Consider the following 20,109-nt stretch of genomic DNA (forward strand, 5'->3'; position numbering starts at 1 on the left):
TACCCCCACTCTCCCCCATCCCCACCCCCTCTACAGTGTGTAGTATTTGCACCCATATTTGCACTTTGATATTGATACAGTTATGATCTCTGTTTCAAGGATAATTTTGACCTTTTCTGCCTCATGTTTAGGCCGGGACGTATAATAATTATAGGGCAGCAGCACGTAAATATTGCTGAAATATTGCTGAAATATTGCTGATCGTAATCCCACTTAGGGTATTTGGGACATTATCGGTCGCAAAATACGTCAAAATTCCTCAGGACAAATCTGGAGTTTACCAGGCATGGGATACAACGCCTCACATTCGTCACCACTCGCCCCTTTCCGTAACCTGCAAGAAGACTCATCCATTATCGATGAATGTTATGAATGCGCGTATGATTTCAAGTTCTTCGTCAAAGAATCCCTCAGAAATAATTTTTGATTTTACATATGTCTTGCACCTAAAAATATATCCAAGACACAGTTCAATGTGTTCAATCATACTGTAAATTCCGCATGTCCTGACGTGCTTTAAATTGCATCTAAAATATATGTAATATATGGTGAAATATATGTGAACCATTACGCAACGAATTGACAATTGTTTTAGGTGTGCCCGTTTGCGAAACCCGATTGCAAAAATGGCCACGAGATGGGCACGAGTCGCTATTCGGCTTGTCCCGGAATAACACGAGTTGGTGACGAATGATCACCTCGGCATCAGATTCAACGTCACGTATGAGTGAGTGGGAATGAAGGTCTAGAATGTCATCCTGATCGGCGGTACCCGGTTACCTCCCCTGGTTACATATATGGAAGGGTGGCCGTGATCGGCGGTACCCGGTTACCTCCCCTGGTTACATATATGGAAGGGTGGCCGTGATCGGCGGTATCCGGTTACCTCCCCTGGTTACATATATGGAAGGGTGGCCGTGATCGGCGGTACCCGGTTACCTCCCCTGGTTACATATATGGAAGGGTGGCCGTGATCGGCGGTACCCGGTTACCTCCCCTGGTTACATATATTGAAGGGTGGCCGTGATCGGCGGTATCCGGTTACCTCCCCTGGTTACATATATGGAAGGGTGGCCGTGATCGGCGGTATCCGGTTACCTCCCCTGGTTACATATATGGAAGGGTGGCCGTGATCGCTGGTACCCGGTTACCTCCCCTGGTTACATATATGGAAGGGTGGCCGTGATCGACGGTACCCGGTTACCTCCCCTGGTTACATATATGGAAGGGTGGCCGTGATCGGAGGTACCCGGTTACCTCCCCTGGTTACATATATGGAAGGGTGGCCGTGATCGGCGGTACCCAGTTACCTCCCCTGGTTACATATATGGAAGGGTGGCCGTGATTGGTCAGGTTTCTCAATGTCTGTTACTCAACCACGCCAAGAAATGTAGACGTTATTCCTTGCTGGTCTGATCAGTTCTATCAGTTTATGTGCTCAGGGGCGGTCGGGTAGCCTAGTGGTTACAGCGTTCGCTCGTCACGCCGAAGACCCGGATTCGATTCCCGAAATGGGTACAATGTGTGAAGCCCATTTCTGGTGTCCCCCGCCGTGATATTGCTGGAATATTGTCAAAAGCGCTGTAAAACCATTCTCACTCACTCATGTGCTCAGAAAGAATGCAGTGAAACCAAGGCATGCCGTTTAACAATAACTGTAAGCTTGGTCAATCAGCATATACATCTCGGGGCAGTTAGTAGGTAAAACAGGCCATATACACTTTGTTATAGTGAGTGAGTGAGTGAGTTGGGTTTTACGCCGCTTTAAACAGTACTCCAGTTATATCGCGGCGTGTCAGCTTAATGTGGGAGGAAAGCCTGAAGTGATGCAGGTCTCAGACGTTTACCACTTCGGTGAAACCCACGAGCACGGGTATGGTGCTGACAAACCTAGAAACATAATCGGGGAGAACCGGGATTCGAACCCACAATCATAGGTTTCTGGCGTGGCCAAGGGACGCAACTCTGCACAGCGAATCGAGGCGCCTTAGACGACTGGGCCACCCGTGCCCCCCACTTTGTTATAGCTGACTGGTGAAACTAACAACTATGTGCGTAAAAACCTGAAATGAAATTAAAAACAAATACCGTAATCGACGTAATAAGCGCCCAGGGCGATCTCAAAATTAGAAAAAGGGGGTCTTATTAGAATATTATTTTGGTGAAAAAAACAGAGTTGAAAGATACATTTCGAGGTTTATGCTGACAGCCTGAAATGTTCATGTATGACAGATATATTTTTCTAGAATTTAATTGCCCATAATTAAGGATGCATATAACACACGAGTGCGTATTGTACGCGAATTAATACGTCTTGTGAATATTGATCAATCGGAAGGGGTGCTTATTGGGATTGTTCACTAGCCAATATATAAGCAAATACCGCCGTGGGTGCTTATTAGAGCGGGGCGCATATTACGTCGAATATGGTATATACCAATACATCTACATCTGGTCACTGATGCAGTCAGCTCCAGCATGTCATTCAGGTGGTGAGAGCGCTGATGCATGTAATGTCAGTAGAGGAATGTAGCCAGCGGCTCTCCATCTGTCCTCGTCAATCAGGGAGTGTGTCCTCGGCACTCATTACATGACTTTACAGATGAATAAACACAAGTTATTACTCCCAAAGACCAAGTAGCAAGTTGTCCGACTCCCCATTGTTCTCGGTGCCTTTGGTTTGGTACCTCCAAATCTGTTGACTGACGGTAGAGCGTCCACCCGGAGAGCGGAAGGTCCGGGGTTCCATCCCCAGCCGCGTCATACCAAATGACGTTAAAATATGGTTCTTGTTGTTACCCTGTCTGGAGCTCGGCATTAAGGGGCTAAAACAAGGACTGATCGGCTCGGAGTCAGTATACTGTGTCTGAGTGGGGTATTCATGTTAAACTGCTGCATGGTATCTCAGTGAGCTAGCACTATACATCGGCATCAGTCCGGACTAGTACAAGCAGCCACACACACACACATACACGTGCATGCAGCTATATAAGTGCAATAATCTTGGACGCGACGTTAAACCAAATTTCACCTCACATCTGTTGACTGACATTGGGAGAGTACCCGGGTTTGCTACCAGGAATACTGCCCTTCTGACAATCTGGGTAATGCAGAAGGCTTCAGTGTTGGGGAGTCTTCACATTCTCCGACAAGTTCTGGGTGGGTTTGACTAGGCAGCGCTTCCTGGGAGAAGTCCCATTCGCTGTCTGGGCTGCGTGTAGAGGGGGCAAGGGCCCTGAGCTGATGATGAGCCTAACCAGCATGACTGACTGACCGACAGGATCACCCAAACCCTCTTTGTTGCATTTTCTTTTTTAATCTGTACTTAATAACAATAATAATAATGATGATGATGGTAATAATAAAAATGACGACGACGACGACGACGACGACGACGATGATGATGATGATGATGATGAAGATGATGAGGATGAGGATGAGGATGAGGATGATGATGATAAATGGCTACATCAGTTGAATCCTGCTCAAGGTTCTAACACCATTATTACCCCGGACAATGGGTCAGTGTGAACTCGATTACCTATCTCAGCTCCTTGGGAGGTATACAACCCAAGCTGCCTGTGAGGCGCTAGAGGGTTATCAGTCATATTACCATCTCACCCTACCGTGCACCCATTCACTGCTTGGTGACGGTATAGGTAGATATAATGTTATCTCCCAAACTGGTTTCCACAGGAGGTATGGCCTGGGTGTGATCAAACAATATTCCCTAGATCTCACTACAATGAAATAAAATCACAATGTTTTTCAGATGATTGTGACGTCACAATAAAATTACATCAGCCATCGAAATCCCTCAAGACCGTTACTGCTATTAACAAACTGAAAATGTTGGCCACCACGTGTCTTTTGATATGAAATATACCAACAGTTGTCAATACATGTTTAAGCCTCATGTATCTAGTGAGACAAGTTCGATGGATGAACAACTTCTTTATTACAATTAGTGCGACGTTTCGGTGTAGATCCTATCACCTTTATCAAGTAAGTGACCTTTATCAAGCCTCACTTGCTTGATGAAGATGTTAGGATCTACCCCGAAACGTCGCACTAATTGTAATAAAGAAGTTATTCATCCATAGAACTTGTCTTACTTCATCACACCAACTTCCAATGCTACTGACAGAACTCATGTATCTAGTCATGTTGAAGTAAGCGATATTAAAAGACACTTGGTGAGATTATCTGTGTATCGAAAAGTGTGTCTACGATCTCCAATAAACCATGCATCATCTCGTCCCCCGCAGGAACCACGTGCTGTATCGCCTAGTCGGATAAATATGCCATCAAACATGCATTTCCATGTGCATCTGTCATCTATCTAAAACACATGCACCGTTTTGTTTCCGGGTTTCCCAGTCGGGAGAAGCGACTGAAGGGGTCGGTCTTGTCAGACTCGGTAACTTGGTTGATGACGTATCAACGTACCCCAGCGGCATATGTATTAGCTCATAATATCAATCCTTGGTTTGTCTGGTCCAGACTGCGGCGGATCCGTGAAGATCCGGGTTAAAATAGGTCTTCACCAACCCATGCGTGTCATAGGAGGCGTCCAATGTGATCCGGGGGCGGTCGGGTAGCCTAGTGGTTAAAGCGTTCGCTTGTCACGCCGAAGACCCGGGTTCGATTCCCGACATGGGTACAATGTGTGAAGCCCATTTCTGGTGTCCCCCGCCGTGATATTGCTGGAATATTGCTAAAAGCGGCGTAAAACCATACTCACTCACTCACTCACTCAATGTGATCCGGTGGTCAGGCTCGCTGACTTGGTTGAACATGTCATCGCATCCCAATGGCGTAGATTGATGCTCATGATGTCAACCACTGGATTGGCTGGTCAAGGCTCGATTATTTACAAACCGCCGTCATATAGTTGGAATTTTGGTGAGTGCGGCGTAAAAAAACCAACAAGAAGATGGTTGCGGCGTTAAACAAAACCTAACACATACTATATGTCCGTCTGGAACTTGTGCCTCATGTCATATCGACATACGCAGAGCATACTACCCCACACACAACCTGTGACGTGACGTCGAGCAGTCCGGGTAAGGTATGGGTGGGTGGAGTATGTTGAGTGAACAAGTCGATACACAATGACATTATTATTGTATTGACAAACTTGTGACCTGTGTTTGGATCACTGCCGCACAATGTTATCTACAGACACGTGACGTAGGTAGGTAAATATACCGTATACATCCCGGGGCGATGACGTCACGTCAGGAAGTGTGACTGACACCTCGGTGTTGTACATACCTGGGATATTGATCACCGCCCGCGGGCTGGGAACACGGCACGTGGCACGAGACCCGGAAGTGACCACTGTGAGAGTGGCCGGACCTCACACTGACCGCACACCTCCAGTAGGGTGGACCTAGTGACCATGCCCAGGAAAATTACTACGTCGCTTCTCGCGTGTTTCCGGAAAAAGAAAGGTAGGAGTAATTGTGGCGGAAAAGTGCCAGGAATTTGTAGTTTGTGATCCTGGTGCTGTGAATATCTAGTTTGTGAACCAGGTGTTGGGACTATGTACACTCACCACCAAGAGATACGCGAATACCATACATGTTGGTTAATATATGAAGTCTGACTCATATTCAAGAGATATTAGATTGGTTCGATGCACAAACGAACATACTGGTATGTTGTGTGAACCGATGCTCATGAACGCATCACATGTGACGTCATAGACCCATAGCTCGACATGCACCATATGTCTCGTGCAGGATTAGTGTGTAAACTTTGGAAATCTTTGCAGCATATCGTGATAAGTATAAAGGCACTCCTGGGTAACACTTGACTGATTGTTAGTTTTGTCAAGTCAAAGAACTTGATAACAATATTGAGGGGGCAATTGATAACTTTGTTGAAATTATGCTAACTTCAGCAGCTTGTATGAGAAAAGAATTTAAACTGAACATGGATAAAACTAAAACTTTTAATACTGGATGTAGAATCGCAAGGCGTAACGCCCGCAAAGCGCTGCGAAGATTTAGAACAACCCGTACTAGTCTTGACAGAAAAAAATATTGCGAAAGCAGGAATAAATATAAAGGTTGCTGTCGGAAATACAAATTCGATATGCGTAGACATAGACAAAACAAACTGAAAAAGTCTATTAACGACCCTTCAGCGTTCTGGAAACAAGTACGATCTCTTAAGAATAGATCTTCTGCTACAGATGACATAACAAAGTCGCAGTGGCTTAGTCATTTTAAGAAGGTTTTTTCAAATGATGCAATATTCACTATGGCAACTGATGATATGCAAAATGATTTTAGTGAAAGCTACACGGATGTTGATGAAGTTCTGCTAGATTCACCCATTGTTGAAAACGAAATATTAGATGCGATAAATCACCTCAAGAAGGGAAAAGCAGCTGGTCCTGATGATGTAGTTATCGAAATGTTGAAGTGTTCTAAGTTTGAAGTTATGCCTTTTCTTTGCAAATGTTTTAATAAGCTATTTGAAAATGGTGTTTTCCCAAGCAATTGGTCATGTTCTATAATAATCCCCCTGCATAAAAAAGGAGACAGGAGTGACCCAGATAACTATAGAGGCATTTCATTAATGAGCATTTTAGGAAAAGTATTTACTACAATATTAAACAATAGAATTTCTAAATGGGCGACCATGCGTGATAAGATTCCTGAATTTCAAGCTGGCTTCAGAAAAAGTTATTCCACCGTAGATCATGTATTTACACTATATGCACTTATTCAAAAAACCTTGTCACGGCGTAAGCATAAACTGTATGTAGCATTTGTAGATTTTAAAAAGGCTTTTGATTCTGTCAATCGCTTTAAGCTATGGACATGTCTACGAAAAGCTGGTTTACGTGGGAAAATGTTTACTATTCTAAAATCAATGTATTCTAATGTGAGATCATGTGTTCGTTGTGGGGATAGTTTAACAGATTTCTTTGATTGTCCTTTGGGCTTAAGACAAGGCTGTATTTTGAGTCCGATCTTATTTTCATTTTTCATTAATGAATTATATTATGAAATAGCTGCCAGTGGTAAACATGGTATCCAAATGTTCCCAGATTGGATAGAAATACTAATGCTACTTTTCGCAGATGATGTCATTTTAGTGTCAGATACTGTTGTCGGTCTTCAAAGGCAATTAAATATTTTAAGTACGTACACCAAAGAATGGAAATTATTCGTAAACTTGGAAAAAACTAAAATTGTGATCTTCAGAAAAGGTGGTCCAATAGCGTCGAAAGAGAGATGGTCATTCGATGGTCAGTTAGTCAATATAGTAGATCACTACACATATTTAGGAATCTGGTTCTCACACACAATGAATTGGAAAAAATGTGCCCTTGACTTGTCCTTGCGTGCAAAGAAAGCTTTAATAAGTGTAATGTCTATTTCTCATAAAGTGGGATCGATGTCACCTAATATCTTCTTTAAGCTTTTCGATACCCAGATACAACCAATTTTATTGTATGGTTCTGAAGTATGGGGATTTCAACGTTATGACTGTTTAGAGAAGGTTCATTTATTAGCATGTAAAAAGTTTCTTTGTGTCGGATCTTCTACACCAAATTGCATGGTTTATGGTGAATGTGGTAGATACCCATTATATATTAATTCTCAGATCAGATGTTTAAAATACTGGTTTAAAATTCTTCATATGCATGAACAACGTCTCCCCAAATTAGCCTATAACATGCTTCTACATTTAGATAACACGGGAAAGAATACTTGGACATCGCATATAAGAAATCTTTTATTTTCGCATGGTTTTGGTTTTATATGGTTATGTCAGTCAGTTGGAAATGTAAATATGTTTCTTAATGAATTTCGGAATCGGTCTATAAATATGTTTTACCAAGAATGGCACTCCACTTTAGAGGATAGTTCGCGTTATGAATATTACAAAACTTTCAAGACTTTACTTCAACCAGAAATATATTTATCAGTACTCACTACGGAAAACTTAAGAAAACAGTTAATTAGATATCGACTTGGTTTGCTAGACCTATTTGTAAATGAAGGAAGAAAACTGTCCATTGAAAAATTAAAAAGAATGTGTCCATTGTGTAAGCTAGAGATAGAAAATGAAATTCATTTTGTGTTTGTCTGTCCATTTTACAATGATCTCCGAAAGAAATATATAAAAGATTATTTAATAGCAATGTCACCGATAAACGCCTTTGTAGTTATGCTGACGACAAAGAACGAATCAAATATATTAAATCTTTCTCTTTATATTAAGCATGCATTAGCCAAAAGAAATGAATTAATCAAACAACGTGTATATCCCAATGTGTAACAAATGTAATTGTATCTACATGCGTAACTCTTTCTTGTATATGGGCCGGTGGCCTTTTGTACAATAAACTTCTTTGACTTGATTGTTAGTTTTGTCATTACGCTGTACACATTGGACACATCTCATCTTAACGTTCATACTTCTCTATATGTTTCTATGGTTGAATTTCTTTTGGCGGTCAGTATAGTTTGTTAACCATGTGTTGGGTATATGTAGTTTGTAAACCAAGTTCTGGGAATACGTTGTTTATAAACCAAGTGCTGGGAATATGTTCTTTATAAACCAAGTGTATAAACTTTTGAGCGCCAACAAATGCAATGCAACACCTCGCCATTGACTGCCTGATGCGTGTCAACACTGCATATGGTTGGTTGGTTGGTTTGTTGTTTTACGCCGCACTCAGCAATATTCCAGCTATATGACGGCGGTCTGTAAATAATCGAGTCTGGACCAGACAATCCAGTGATTGACAGCATGAACATCGATCCACGCAATTGAGATCGATGACATGCATCAACCAAGTCAGCGAACCTGACCACCCGATCCCATTAGTCGCCTTTTACGACAAGCATAGTCGCCTTTTACGGCAAGCATTGGTTGCTGAAGACCGATTCTGATGGAAATGAGCAACTCTGCTACACTGCGTGTACAACTCACTCTTGAGAGGCCAGTGCGTGGAGTAGACGGGGTGGCGGGTTTGTGCGTCCCCTGCTGTGTTCACAGCTGTGTCACTCTGTTATTTATGCTAGTGACTACAAGTAGATATCACCTCGATATACAAAGAACAGGGACTAACGGGAGTCAGTGCCGAGCTGCGCTAGGCGGAGCGTGTCAGCTCACTAGTCTGATCAGTTAGTCCCCCCGTCAGCACGTGTGTCAAATGTGTCTGTCTCTCCGTCAGGACGTGTGTCAAATGTGTGTGTCTCTCCGTCAGTACGTGTGTCAAATGTGTGTGTCTCTCCGTCAGTACGTGTGTCAAATGTGTCTGTCTCTCCGTCAGTACGCGTGTCAAATGTATCTGTCTCTCCGTCAGTACGCGTGTCAAATGGGTGTGTCTCTCCGTCAGTACGTATGTCAAATGTGTGTGTCTCTCCGTCAGTACGTGTGTCAAATGTATCTGTTTCTCCGTCAGTACGTATGTCAAATGTGTGTGTCTCTCCGTCAGTACGTGTGTCAAATGTGTCTGTCTCTCCGTCAGTTCGTGTGTCAAACGTGTCTGTCCCCCCGTCAGCACGTGTGTCAAATGTGTGTGTCTCTCCGTCAGTACTTGTGTCAAATGTGTGTGTCTCTCCGTCAGTACGTGTGTCAAATGTGTGTGTCTCTCCGTCAGTACGTGTGTCAAATGTGTGTGTCTCTCCGTCAGTACGTATGTCAAATGTGTGTGTCTCTCCGTCAGTACTTGTGTCAAATGTGTGTGTCTCTCCGTCAGTACGTGTGTCAAATGTGTGTGTCTCTCCGTCAGTACGTGTGTCAAATGTGTCTGTCTCTCCGTCAGTACGTGTGTCAAATGTGTGTGTCTCTCCGTCAGTACGTGTGTCAAATGTCTGTCTCTCCGTCAGTACGCGTGTCAAATGTGTCTGTGCCCCCGTAAGTACGTGTGTCAAATGTGTCTGTCTCTCCGTCAGTACGTGTGTCAAATGTGTGTGTCTCTCCGTCAGTACGTGTGTCAAATGTCTGTCTCTCCGTCAGTACGTCTGTCAAATGTGTCTGTTTCTCCGTCAGTACGTGTGTCGAATCTGCCTGTCTCTCCGTCAGTACCTGTGTGGAATCTGTCTGTCTCTCCGTCAGTACGTGTGTCAAATGTCTGTCTCTCCGTCAGTACGTCTGTCAAATGTCTGTCTCTCCGTCAGTACTTGTGTCAAATGTCTGTCTCTCTGTCAGTACGTGTGTCAAATGTCTGTCTCTCTGTCAGTACGTGTGTCGAGTCTGCCTGTCTTTCCATCAGTGAGTATGTCAAATGTATCTGTCTCTCCGTCAGTATGTTTGTCAAATGTATCTGTCTCTCCGTCAGTACGTGTGTCAAATGTATCTGTCTCTCCGTCAGTACGTATGTCAAATGTATCTGTCTCTCCGTAAGTATGTGTGTCAAATGTATCTGTCTCTCCGTCAGTACGTGTGTCAAATGACTGTCTCTCCGTCAGTACGTATGTCAAATGTATCTGTCTCTCCGTCAGTACGTATGTCAAATGTATCTGTCTCTCCGTCAGTACGGATGTCAAATGTATCTGTCTCTCCGTAAGTATGTGTGTCAAATGTGTGTGTCTCTCCGTCAGTACGTGTGTCAAATGTCTGTCTCTCTGTCAGTACGTGTGTCGAGTCTGCCTGTCTTTCCATCAGTGAGTATCTGTCTCTCCGTCAGTATGTTTGTCAAATGTATCTGTCTCTCCGTCAGTACGTGTGTCAAATGTATCTGTCTCTCCGTCAGTACGTGTGTCAAATGTATCTGTCTCTCCGTCAGTATGCGTGTCAAATGTATCTGTCTCTCCGTCAGTACGTGTGTCAAATGTATCTGTCTCTCCGTCAGTACGTGTGTCAAATGTATCTGTCTCTCCGTCAGTACGTGTGTCAAATGTATCTGTCTCTCCGTCAGTACGTATGTCAAATGTATCTGTCTCTCCGTAAGTATGTGTGTCAAATGTGTGTGTCTCTCCGTCAGTACGTGTGTCAAATGACTGTCTCTCCGTCAGTTCGTCAGTAGTTATGTATCTGGATCAGGAAGACCGCTACCTGACAACAACAACTGCAACAACTACAGCAACTACATTCGTTCGTTCATTCGGGGATTTAACGTGCACTTTCCGCATGTAATAAATTACATTTAGCGTATCTCGCACACGGGGAAGCACTTATACTAAATAGGGGGAAAAAAAGCGTAATGAATAAATAAGAAGTGCGACCCCAAAAAATGGAAATTATGTAAACCTAAAATGATAATCTAGGGGGGGGGGGGGTTTGGCTGGGGGGGAGAGGGGGGGGGGGGGGGTAAAAAAAATATTAATAATATGGAAAAGCTTGGCTTAGGTGGTGGGGGGTGGGGGTGGGGGGTCAGGCGTGGGTGATGAGGAGGGGGCTGACTTGAAGATCGCAGTCGACCAGGAAATCCGAGAGATCCTGGTAGATGTGGATTTCATGTTTAAACCTTTCTTCTCCCCAGTACTGCACCAACACCATGGGTGGGCGTGGGCAGTTGCTTGGGTAGACCTTGCCGCTCTCATGCTAGAAGCCGGGGTTAGGGTGGACCTTGTGCGGTCTGGGTTTCCGTTGTCTTGCTTGTAGGTGGTGATGGGAGGGGGGGGGGGGGGGGGGGGGGGCAGGGGAGAAGATACTTTTCCTCTTTCTCTTCTTCCTTCCGTGTCCTGTCCCTACAGGCGTGCGAAAGGGCTCCTCCCCTCTGGATTCGAGGGGAGCGAGTTCCAATGCTGCTGTTGGGGGCGGAGGGTGGATGGGTAGGCTCTCCTGGATCTCCATGGCGGCGACTGGTGGAGCCTTCTTCACTTTGGGCGGCCTGGCCTTCTGTACCGGGCGTGGTGCAGCAGGGATAGGGGCCGGGGTGGTTTTCTCCGTTTCAACGTTAACAGAGATATTCCCGGACGATCCCACCCCTCCATTTGCATCCGGCCTCTTGCGTTTCTTTTCCGAAGTTGTCACTTCCGGTTCATTTTCTATGGTATGTTCACGTCTCGTGACATTGTTTCCTGATCTCTCTCAGATCGTCACGGTGCACGTGCACTCCCGTCTCTCGTTTTACTGAAGATGAAAATGTGTCATACTATATACCCAGTGAGTGAGTGAGTGAGTGAGTATGGTTTTACGCCGCTTTTATCAATATTCCAGCAATGCCACGGCAGGGGACACCAGGAATGTACTATAAACCCAGATTGGGCGATACGTGTATTCAGGGGGTACAATGGACGTTTAAATATTACTTCAAACATTATTTACTACATTTACTGAGAAAAGTATAAACGTGGGGAATGTTTCAAATCAGTGGAAATAAAAACAAAATAACAGAAAATATTTATATCATATAAAATAGGAGATCTTATAAACAACTTCCTGAATTTCGTCCTGACCATATGAGGAATAATTATAGAACAACTGTTATTGAAATATCCGGAACGCTAGGACAATAATGTGATCAGATATAGATAAAAAATACACGAACAAGGAATCAAGTCCCCCAGCAATCAAACTAAGATGGATAAAATCTATTAATAATGTCAGTGGATAAAATGAAATAAATATACAGAATATCTAGTGAATGTAGATCCCTTTAAAGAGGTTGACATATGTTATATGTATTTAACATGCTTAGCGTAATGGCACCAAGAGATAAACGGTCGTATTTAAAACTCTCTCAAACCCCTGCAGGGAGAGACAAGCCGTTGTTTGTTCTTCTTGTCGAAATACGGATATAACGAACTCAAAGGGACTTCTACTTTTAGTTCGTTATAACCGTAGTTCGTTATATGCACATATACAGCATAACTACAGCAAGTAGTCGGGACCAAAAAGTAAGTTCGTTATATCCGTCAATTCGTTATAAGCGTGTTCGTTATAACCGTAGTTTACTATACTTGTGTTTTGTAATAGCAATCATGGATACATCGTTCACATGCAGGCAGGAATACGGCACGTGAACTTCCGCAACTTCCGCAACTGCCTAGATTCAGTTTCACGTGTCTCCCGAGGCCAACTTCCAGGCTTGATAAATAACGGGACATGAAATCTAACAGATTATTCTCACAACTTCCATGCTTATCATAAAGATAATACTTCTTCTTCTTCTTCTTCTTCTTCTAAAGTGGTCATACTGTGTTTTGTTTGTTTATTTATTGTTGTTGGTGTTTAACGCCGCACCCAGCAATATTCCAGCTATATGACGGCGGTCTGTAAATAATCGAGTCTGGACCTGGCAATCCAGTGATTGGTATCATGAGCATCGATCCACGTAATTAGGATACGATGACATGCATGAACCAAGTCAGCGAGCCTGACCAGCCGATCGCGTTAGTCGCCTCCTACAACAAGCATAGTCACCTTTTACGGCAAGCATGGGTTGCTGAAGACCTTTTCTACCCCGGATCGTCACGGGTCTCATACTGTGCATTGAGTGTTATTTGTACAAGTTTCTATAAATCTGGCTGGGCTCATTTCTGGGTTCACCCGCCTTGATATTTGCTGGAGTATTGCTAAAAGCGGCGTAGAACCACACTCACTCACTCAATGTGGTGGGGCTATAGCCTGGTGGCTGAAGCGTTCGCTCGTCACAAGCTCGTTCGCTCGAAGCGTTCGCTCGAAGGCCCGGGTTCGATTCCCGACATGGGTACAATGTGTGAAGCTCATTTCTGGTATCCCCCGTCGTTATATTGCTGGTATATTGCTAAAAGCGGCGTAAAACAATACTCGCTCACTCTATCAGTGTGACACAACTGTGCCGAATCCTCTTGCTAACATTGACATAACAGTAAGCTTCGGTTATAACGAACTCAAAGGGACTACTATTTTTAATTCGTTATAACCGTAGTTCGTTATAAGCATAAAAACAGCATAACTACAGCAAATAGTCTGGACTAAAAAGTAAGTTCGCTATATCCGCCAGTTCATTATAAGCGTGTTCGTTATAACCGTAGTTTACTGTACAATATACACAACTCGCAAGAAGTTAAAGAACTCTAGAGTTTACCATATGAGAATAGCTGAGCTCTCTCCCACAGCTTGTTGATAGTGCAACATCCGGCCTTTCAGTTGTGGATATACTTTAACTCGTTCTGAGTAGAACATTTACCTCAAAGCGATGTGCACCGACCTGTGTGCACAGTGATCACCTTACAGAGATTGTACGTGCGCATCAGAGGTCGGAACTTGGATCATCTTAGTGCGGCGTTTAACAACAAAGGAACTCGACTCGCATCTCACTTTACCTGTAATTGTTACCTGTGATTTTTACCTGGCCTGTTGTGTGTTGTAGCTAAGACGCCGCGGACTCACCCGTACGACGAGGTGAAAGAGGAAGATCTCAAGCCCAACCAAACACCACCAAAGAGGCGGCCGCGAGAGTATGACGAGATCGAGATTGATGACGACGCTTCCGGTCCAACTATGGTGTCAGAGATTTCAGCAAAGCCAGAGGTAGGCGGCTCCCAAGGTAGGCCGATAGTTCTCGTAAGCACAGCCAATCCCACAGCAGTGGCTCTATGCATAGTTTGCACTTCTTTTTTTTTCCAATATGGCCACTGGCAGCCATATTTGAATTCTGATCAAAATGTCATCAACAAATATGTTATAACCCAACCCAACCATCTCACCAAGTTTCAGGCCTGAATCTGTTGTTTGTGTCTATTGTTGTTTGTGTCTATTATTGTTTGTGTCTATTGTTGTTTGAGTATGTTGTGGTTTGAGTCTGTTGTTGTTCGAGTCTGTTGCTGTTTGAGTCTATTGTTGTTTCCGTCTGTTGTTGTTTGAGTCTATTGTTGTTTGAGTCTGTTGCTGTTTGAGTCTATTGTTGTTTCCGTCTGTTGTTGTTTGAGTCTATTGTTGTTTGAGTCTATTGTTGTTTCCCTCTGTTGTTGTTGGAGTCTGTTGCTGTTTGAGTCTATTGTTGTTTCCGTCTGTGGTTGTTTGAGTCTATTGTTGTTTGAGTCTGTTGTTGTTTGCGTCTATTGTTGTTTGAATCTGTTGTTGTTTGCGTCTATTGTTGTTGGAGTCTGTTGTTGTTTGAGTCTGTTGTTGTTGGAGTCTGTTGCTGTTTGAGTCTATTGTTGTTTCCGTCTGTTGTTGTTTGAGTTTATTGTTGTTTGAGTCTGTTGTTGTTTGAGTCTATTGTTGTTTGAGTCTGTTGTTGTTGGAGTCTATTGTTGTTTGAGTCTGTTGTTGTTTGAGTCTATTGTTGTTTCCGTCTGTTGTTGTTTGAGTTTATTGTTGTTTGAGTCTGTTGTTGTTTGAGTCTATTGTTGTTTGTGTCTATTGTTGTTTGGGTCTGTTGTTGTTTGAGTCTGTTGCTGTTTCAGACAAAGACTCTCAACTACATCGAGGTGGAGGTGCAGCAGCAGAACCCGGATGCTGATGTCCGGAGAGCAGCTCCATCTACACAGTACACCACGATAGATGTCGCTGCCACGTCAGCTGCTTCCGGGAGGAAGATATCGCTGTCAGAATGAGGCTGGAGTGAACGACAGACCTGTGCCCGAGTCTTGTACATAGACACTGTACATATTGTGTATACATGCCATGACGTCACACTCTACTGTACATAAACTCACTTTAAGCCACGTGGTCCTCACACGCATGCGCAGTTGATGGTGCGTGTTCCTTGCTGGATGAGATTAATGGTGTTGCTGGGTACGGCGTCAGGCAACAGACAGACAATTACTTTTTAATTGAAATGATGTAAGTGGCAGGTGCTTCCAGTTAGCAGGACCTGCCTACTCTTGTCACGACCTGCCTACTCTTGTCACGACCTGCCTACTCTTGTCACGACCTGCCTACTCTTGGCACGACCTGCCTACTCTTGGCACGAACACCTGGTGTCAGCACTGTTTTCGGTGATCCATTCATGTATTTTTCATCACTATTTTGTCGTTTGCACCCTGCGGAATTTGTGTCGGCTTATTACTGAGACTGATCATTCCCTGAGGTTCTAAATGTCCAGTAAACATTGACTAAGTTGCTTTAATGCGATTGTAAAAGTACTTCTCTCATGTTACGTCGGAAGAGCTAGAGGAGGACGACATATCGAAACTGTTGGTGCCAGACAATTTGGCTGGTGTTGATATTTTGTCTAGAACTACATGTTGTAACTAATGCCAAGTGTAATTGAGGTGTGCGCTTATTGCTTGATATATTAAAGTGTTTACATTTTACGGATAACGTGGATTTACTTGATATGACTGACGTTGCCAGTTAACCCAGGTCTAGGCCTCCCCGCAAAACATGTAATGTCATCCTACCAGTATTAAAAGCAGGGATAACGTAGATTTACTTGATATGACTGACGTTGCCAGTTAACCCAGGTCTAGGCCTCCCCGTAAAACATTTAATGTCATCTTGGCAGCATACACGCAGTGATAACGTGGATTTACTTGATATGACTGAAGTTGCCAGTTAACCCAGGTCTAGGCCTCCCCGCAAAACATGTAATGTCATCTTGGCAGCATACACGCAGTGACGGGTCGGCCTCGCACTTCTCTTTATTTGTCAAAAGGCGATTGAAAAACAGGTTAAAACTAAGATGGCGTGAAGCCCCTATTCGATACGGCCATCAGGTGGTGTCAAGCCCCTGTTCAATACAGCCATTAGGTGGTGTCAAGCATCTGTTCAATACGGCCTTCAGATGGTATCAAGCCCCTGTTCGATACGGCCATCAGGTGGTGTCAAGCCCCTGTTCGATACGGCCATCAGGTGGTGTCAAGCCCCTGTTCGATACGGCCATCAGGTGGTGTCAAGCCCCTGTTCGATACGGCCATCAGGTGGTGTCAAGCCCCTGTTCGATACGGCCATCAGGTGGTGTCAAGCCCCTGTTCAATACGGCCACCAGGTGGTGTCAAGCCCCTGTTCAATACGGCCACCAGGTGGTGTCAAGCCCCTGTTCAATACGGCCACCAGGTGGTGTCAAGCCCCTGGTCAATACGGCGACCAGGTGGTGTCAAGCCCCTGTTCAATACGGCCACCAGGTGGTGTCAAGCCCCCGTTCGATACGGCCATCAGGTGGTGTCAAGCCCCTGTTCGATACGGCCATCAGGTGGTGTCAAGCCCCTGTTCAATACGGCCACCAGGTGGTGTCAAGCCCCTGTTCAATACGGCCACCAAGTGGTGTCAAGCCCCTGTTCAATACGGCCACCAGGTGGCGCAGAACTGTACACGGGCGGTCAACAGAGTCGCAGTTTAAAGAATGTCCGACATTGTTAGGGATTCCTTAGAAGAATCATTGTTGCTGGCGAATCAGTATATTTGAAAGTTGATGATCACCTGGCAAAATAAAACGACTTAGCCTTTGCATACTGCTTTTTTACTGTTATATTATATACTATCCTGACAAAGTAGGGCTTCTTGAAATCTAAATGTTATGATCGCCGTCAGAAGAAAGATCTGATGTGAACAATGACTGCCAGAGAGAAGGGTTTCGGAACCAAAACCTAACTCCCGAACCCACCAAACACTTTGCACGTGGACCATGCAATTCCTCCATGCCCGTGAGGTCCTACTTGATTTCGATGTTGACACTCTGACACGCTCTTAGTATTGTTTAGTTGCAATATCCACAGTAACACGTAAGCCCTCTACACTAGCATTGATGCAGTACTTGTGATAAGAGCGGGAATACGTCGTCTACAGAAGGGGATGAAGCCAATCTTTTTTCATTTCAGTATGTGTGTGTGTGTGTGTGTGTGTGTCTGTCTGTGTGAGTGTGTGTGTGTCTCTCTATCCGTGTGTGTGTGTGTGTGTGTGTGTGGGTGGGTGTAGGACATACCCTGTAACAATGTAGGACACACCCAGTAACAATGTAGGACACACCCAGTAACAATGCAGGACACACCCTGTAACAATGCAGGACACACCCTGTAACAATGCAGGACATACCCAGTAACAATGTAGGACACACCCAGTAACAATGTAGGACACATCCAGTAACAATGTAGGACACACCCGGTAACAATGTAGGACACACCCAGTAACAATGCAGGACATACCCAGTAACAATGTAGGACACACCCAGTAACAATGCAGGACACACCCAGTAACAATGTAGGACACACCCAGTAACAATGTAGGACACACCCAGTAACAATGCAGGACACACCCTGTAACAATGCAGGACACACCCTGTAACAATGCAGGACATACCCAGTAACAATGTAGGACACACCCAGTAACAATGCAGGACACACCCAGTAACAATGTAGGACACACCCAGTAACAATGCAGGACACACCCAGTAACAATGTAGGACACACCCAGTAACAATGCAGGACACACCCAGTAACGATGTAGGACACACCAAGTAACAATGCAGGACACACCCAGTAACAATGTAGGACACACCCAGTAACAATGTAGGACACACCCAGTAACAATGTAAGACACACCCAGTAACAATGTAGGACACACCCAGTAACAATGCAGGACACACCAAGTAACAATGCAGGACACACCTAGTAACAATGTATGACACACCCGGCAACAATGTAGGACACACCCAGTAACAATGTAGGACACACCCTGTAACAATGTAGGACACACCCAGTAACAATGCAGGACACACCAAGTAACAATGCAGGACAAACCTAGTAACAATGTAGGACACAACCAACAACAATGTAGGACACACCCAGTAACAATGTAGGACAGATCCAGTAACAATGTAGGACACACCCAGTAACAATGCAGGACACACCAAGTAACAATGCAGGACATACCTAGTAACAATGTAGGACACAACCAACAACAATGTAGGACACACCCAGTTACAATGTAGGACAGATCCAGTAACAATGTAGGACACACCCAGTAACAATGCAGGACACACCAAGTAACAATGCAGGACATACCTAGTAACAATGTAGGACACAACCAACAACAATGTAGGACACACCCAGTAACAATGTAGGACACACCCAGTAACAATGTAGGACAGATCCAGTAACAATGTAGGACACACCTAGTAACAATGTAGGACACACCTAGTAACAATGTAGGACACAGCCAGTAACAATGCAGGACACACCCAGTAACGATGTAGGACACATCAAGTAACAATGTAGGACACAGCCAGTAACAATGTAGGACACACTCAGTAACAATGTAGGACACACCCAGTAACAATGCAGGACACACGCAGTAACGTTGTAGGACACACCCAGTAACAATGCAGGACACACCCAGTAACAATGTAGGACACACCCAGTAACAACGTAGGACACACCTAGTAACAATGTAGGACACACCCAGTAACAATGTAGGACACACCCAGTAACAATGTAGGACACAACCAACAAATAATGTAGGACACACCCAGTAACAATGTAAGACACACCCAGTAACAATGTAGGACACACCAAGTAACAATGCAGGACACACCTAGTAACAATGTAGGACACACCCAGTAACAATGTATGACACACCCAGTAACAATGTAGGACACACCCAGTAACAATGCAGGACACACCCAGTAACGATGTAGGACACACCCAGTAACAATGCAGGACACACCCAGTAACAATGTAGGACACACCCAGTAACAATGTAGGACACACCCAGTAACAATGTAAGACACACCCAGTAACAATGTAGGACACACCCAGTAACAATGCAGGACACACCTAGTAACAATGTAGGACACACCCAGTAACAATGTAGGACACATCCAGTAACAATGTAGGACACACCCAGTAACAATGCAGGACACACCTAGTAACAATGTAGGACACACCCAGTAACAATGTAGGACACACCCAGTAACAATGTAGGACACACCCAGTAACAATGCAGGACACACCCTGTAACAATGCAGGACACACCCTGTAACAATGCAGGACATACCCAGTAACAATGTAGGACACACCCAGTAACAATGTAGGACACATCCAGTAACAATGTAGGACACACCCGGTAACAATGTAGGACACACCCAGTAACAATGCAGGACATACCCAGTAACAATGTAGGACACACCCAGTAACAATGCAGGACACACCCAGTAACAATGTAGGACACACCCAGTAACAATGTAGGACACACCCAGTAACAATGCAGGACACACCCTGTAACAATGCAGGACACACCCTGTAACAATGCAGGACATACCCA

At 44.4% G+C, this 20,109-nt stretch overlaps 1 protein-coding gene across 4 annotated transcripts in view; it reads left to right on the forward strand.

Annotated features, from left to right (window-relative positions):
* The window catches only part of LOC124125294, a 32,255-nt gene extending 14,956 nt beyond the window's left edge, over positions 1–17,299 (forward strand). The window contains exons 2-4 of one of the 4 annotated variants that reach the window (XR_007218168.1): positions 14,276–14,452; positions 15,315–17,078; positions 17,147–17,299. Coding sequence is in view for 3 of the 4 variants with exons in the window: in XM_048382762.1 (XP_048238719.1) it covers positions 5,405–5,456; positions 14,276–14,436; positions 15,315–15,464 (363 nt within the window). In the remaining variant the exon portion in view is untranslated. Of the gene's footprint in view, positions 1–5,301; positions 5,457–14,275; positions 14,453–15,314 lie in introns of those variants that run through there. The other 3 variants (XM_048382762.1, XM_048382763.1, XM_048382761.1) reach the window with 3 other exon arrangements.
* The last annotated feature ends 2,810 nt before the right edge of the window (positions 17,300–20,109 follow it).

This window comes from Haliotis rufescens, unplaced genomic scaffold (assembly GCF_023055435.1).
Source record: "Haliotis rufescens isolate VD_foot unplaced genomic scaffold, xgHalRufe1.0.p SCAF_41, whole genome shotgun sequence".
Lineage (NCBI taxonomy): Eukaryota > Metazoa > Mollusca > Gastropoda > Lepetellida > Haliotidae > Haliotis > Haliotis rufescens.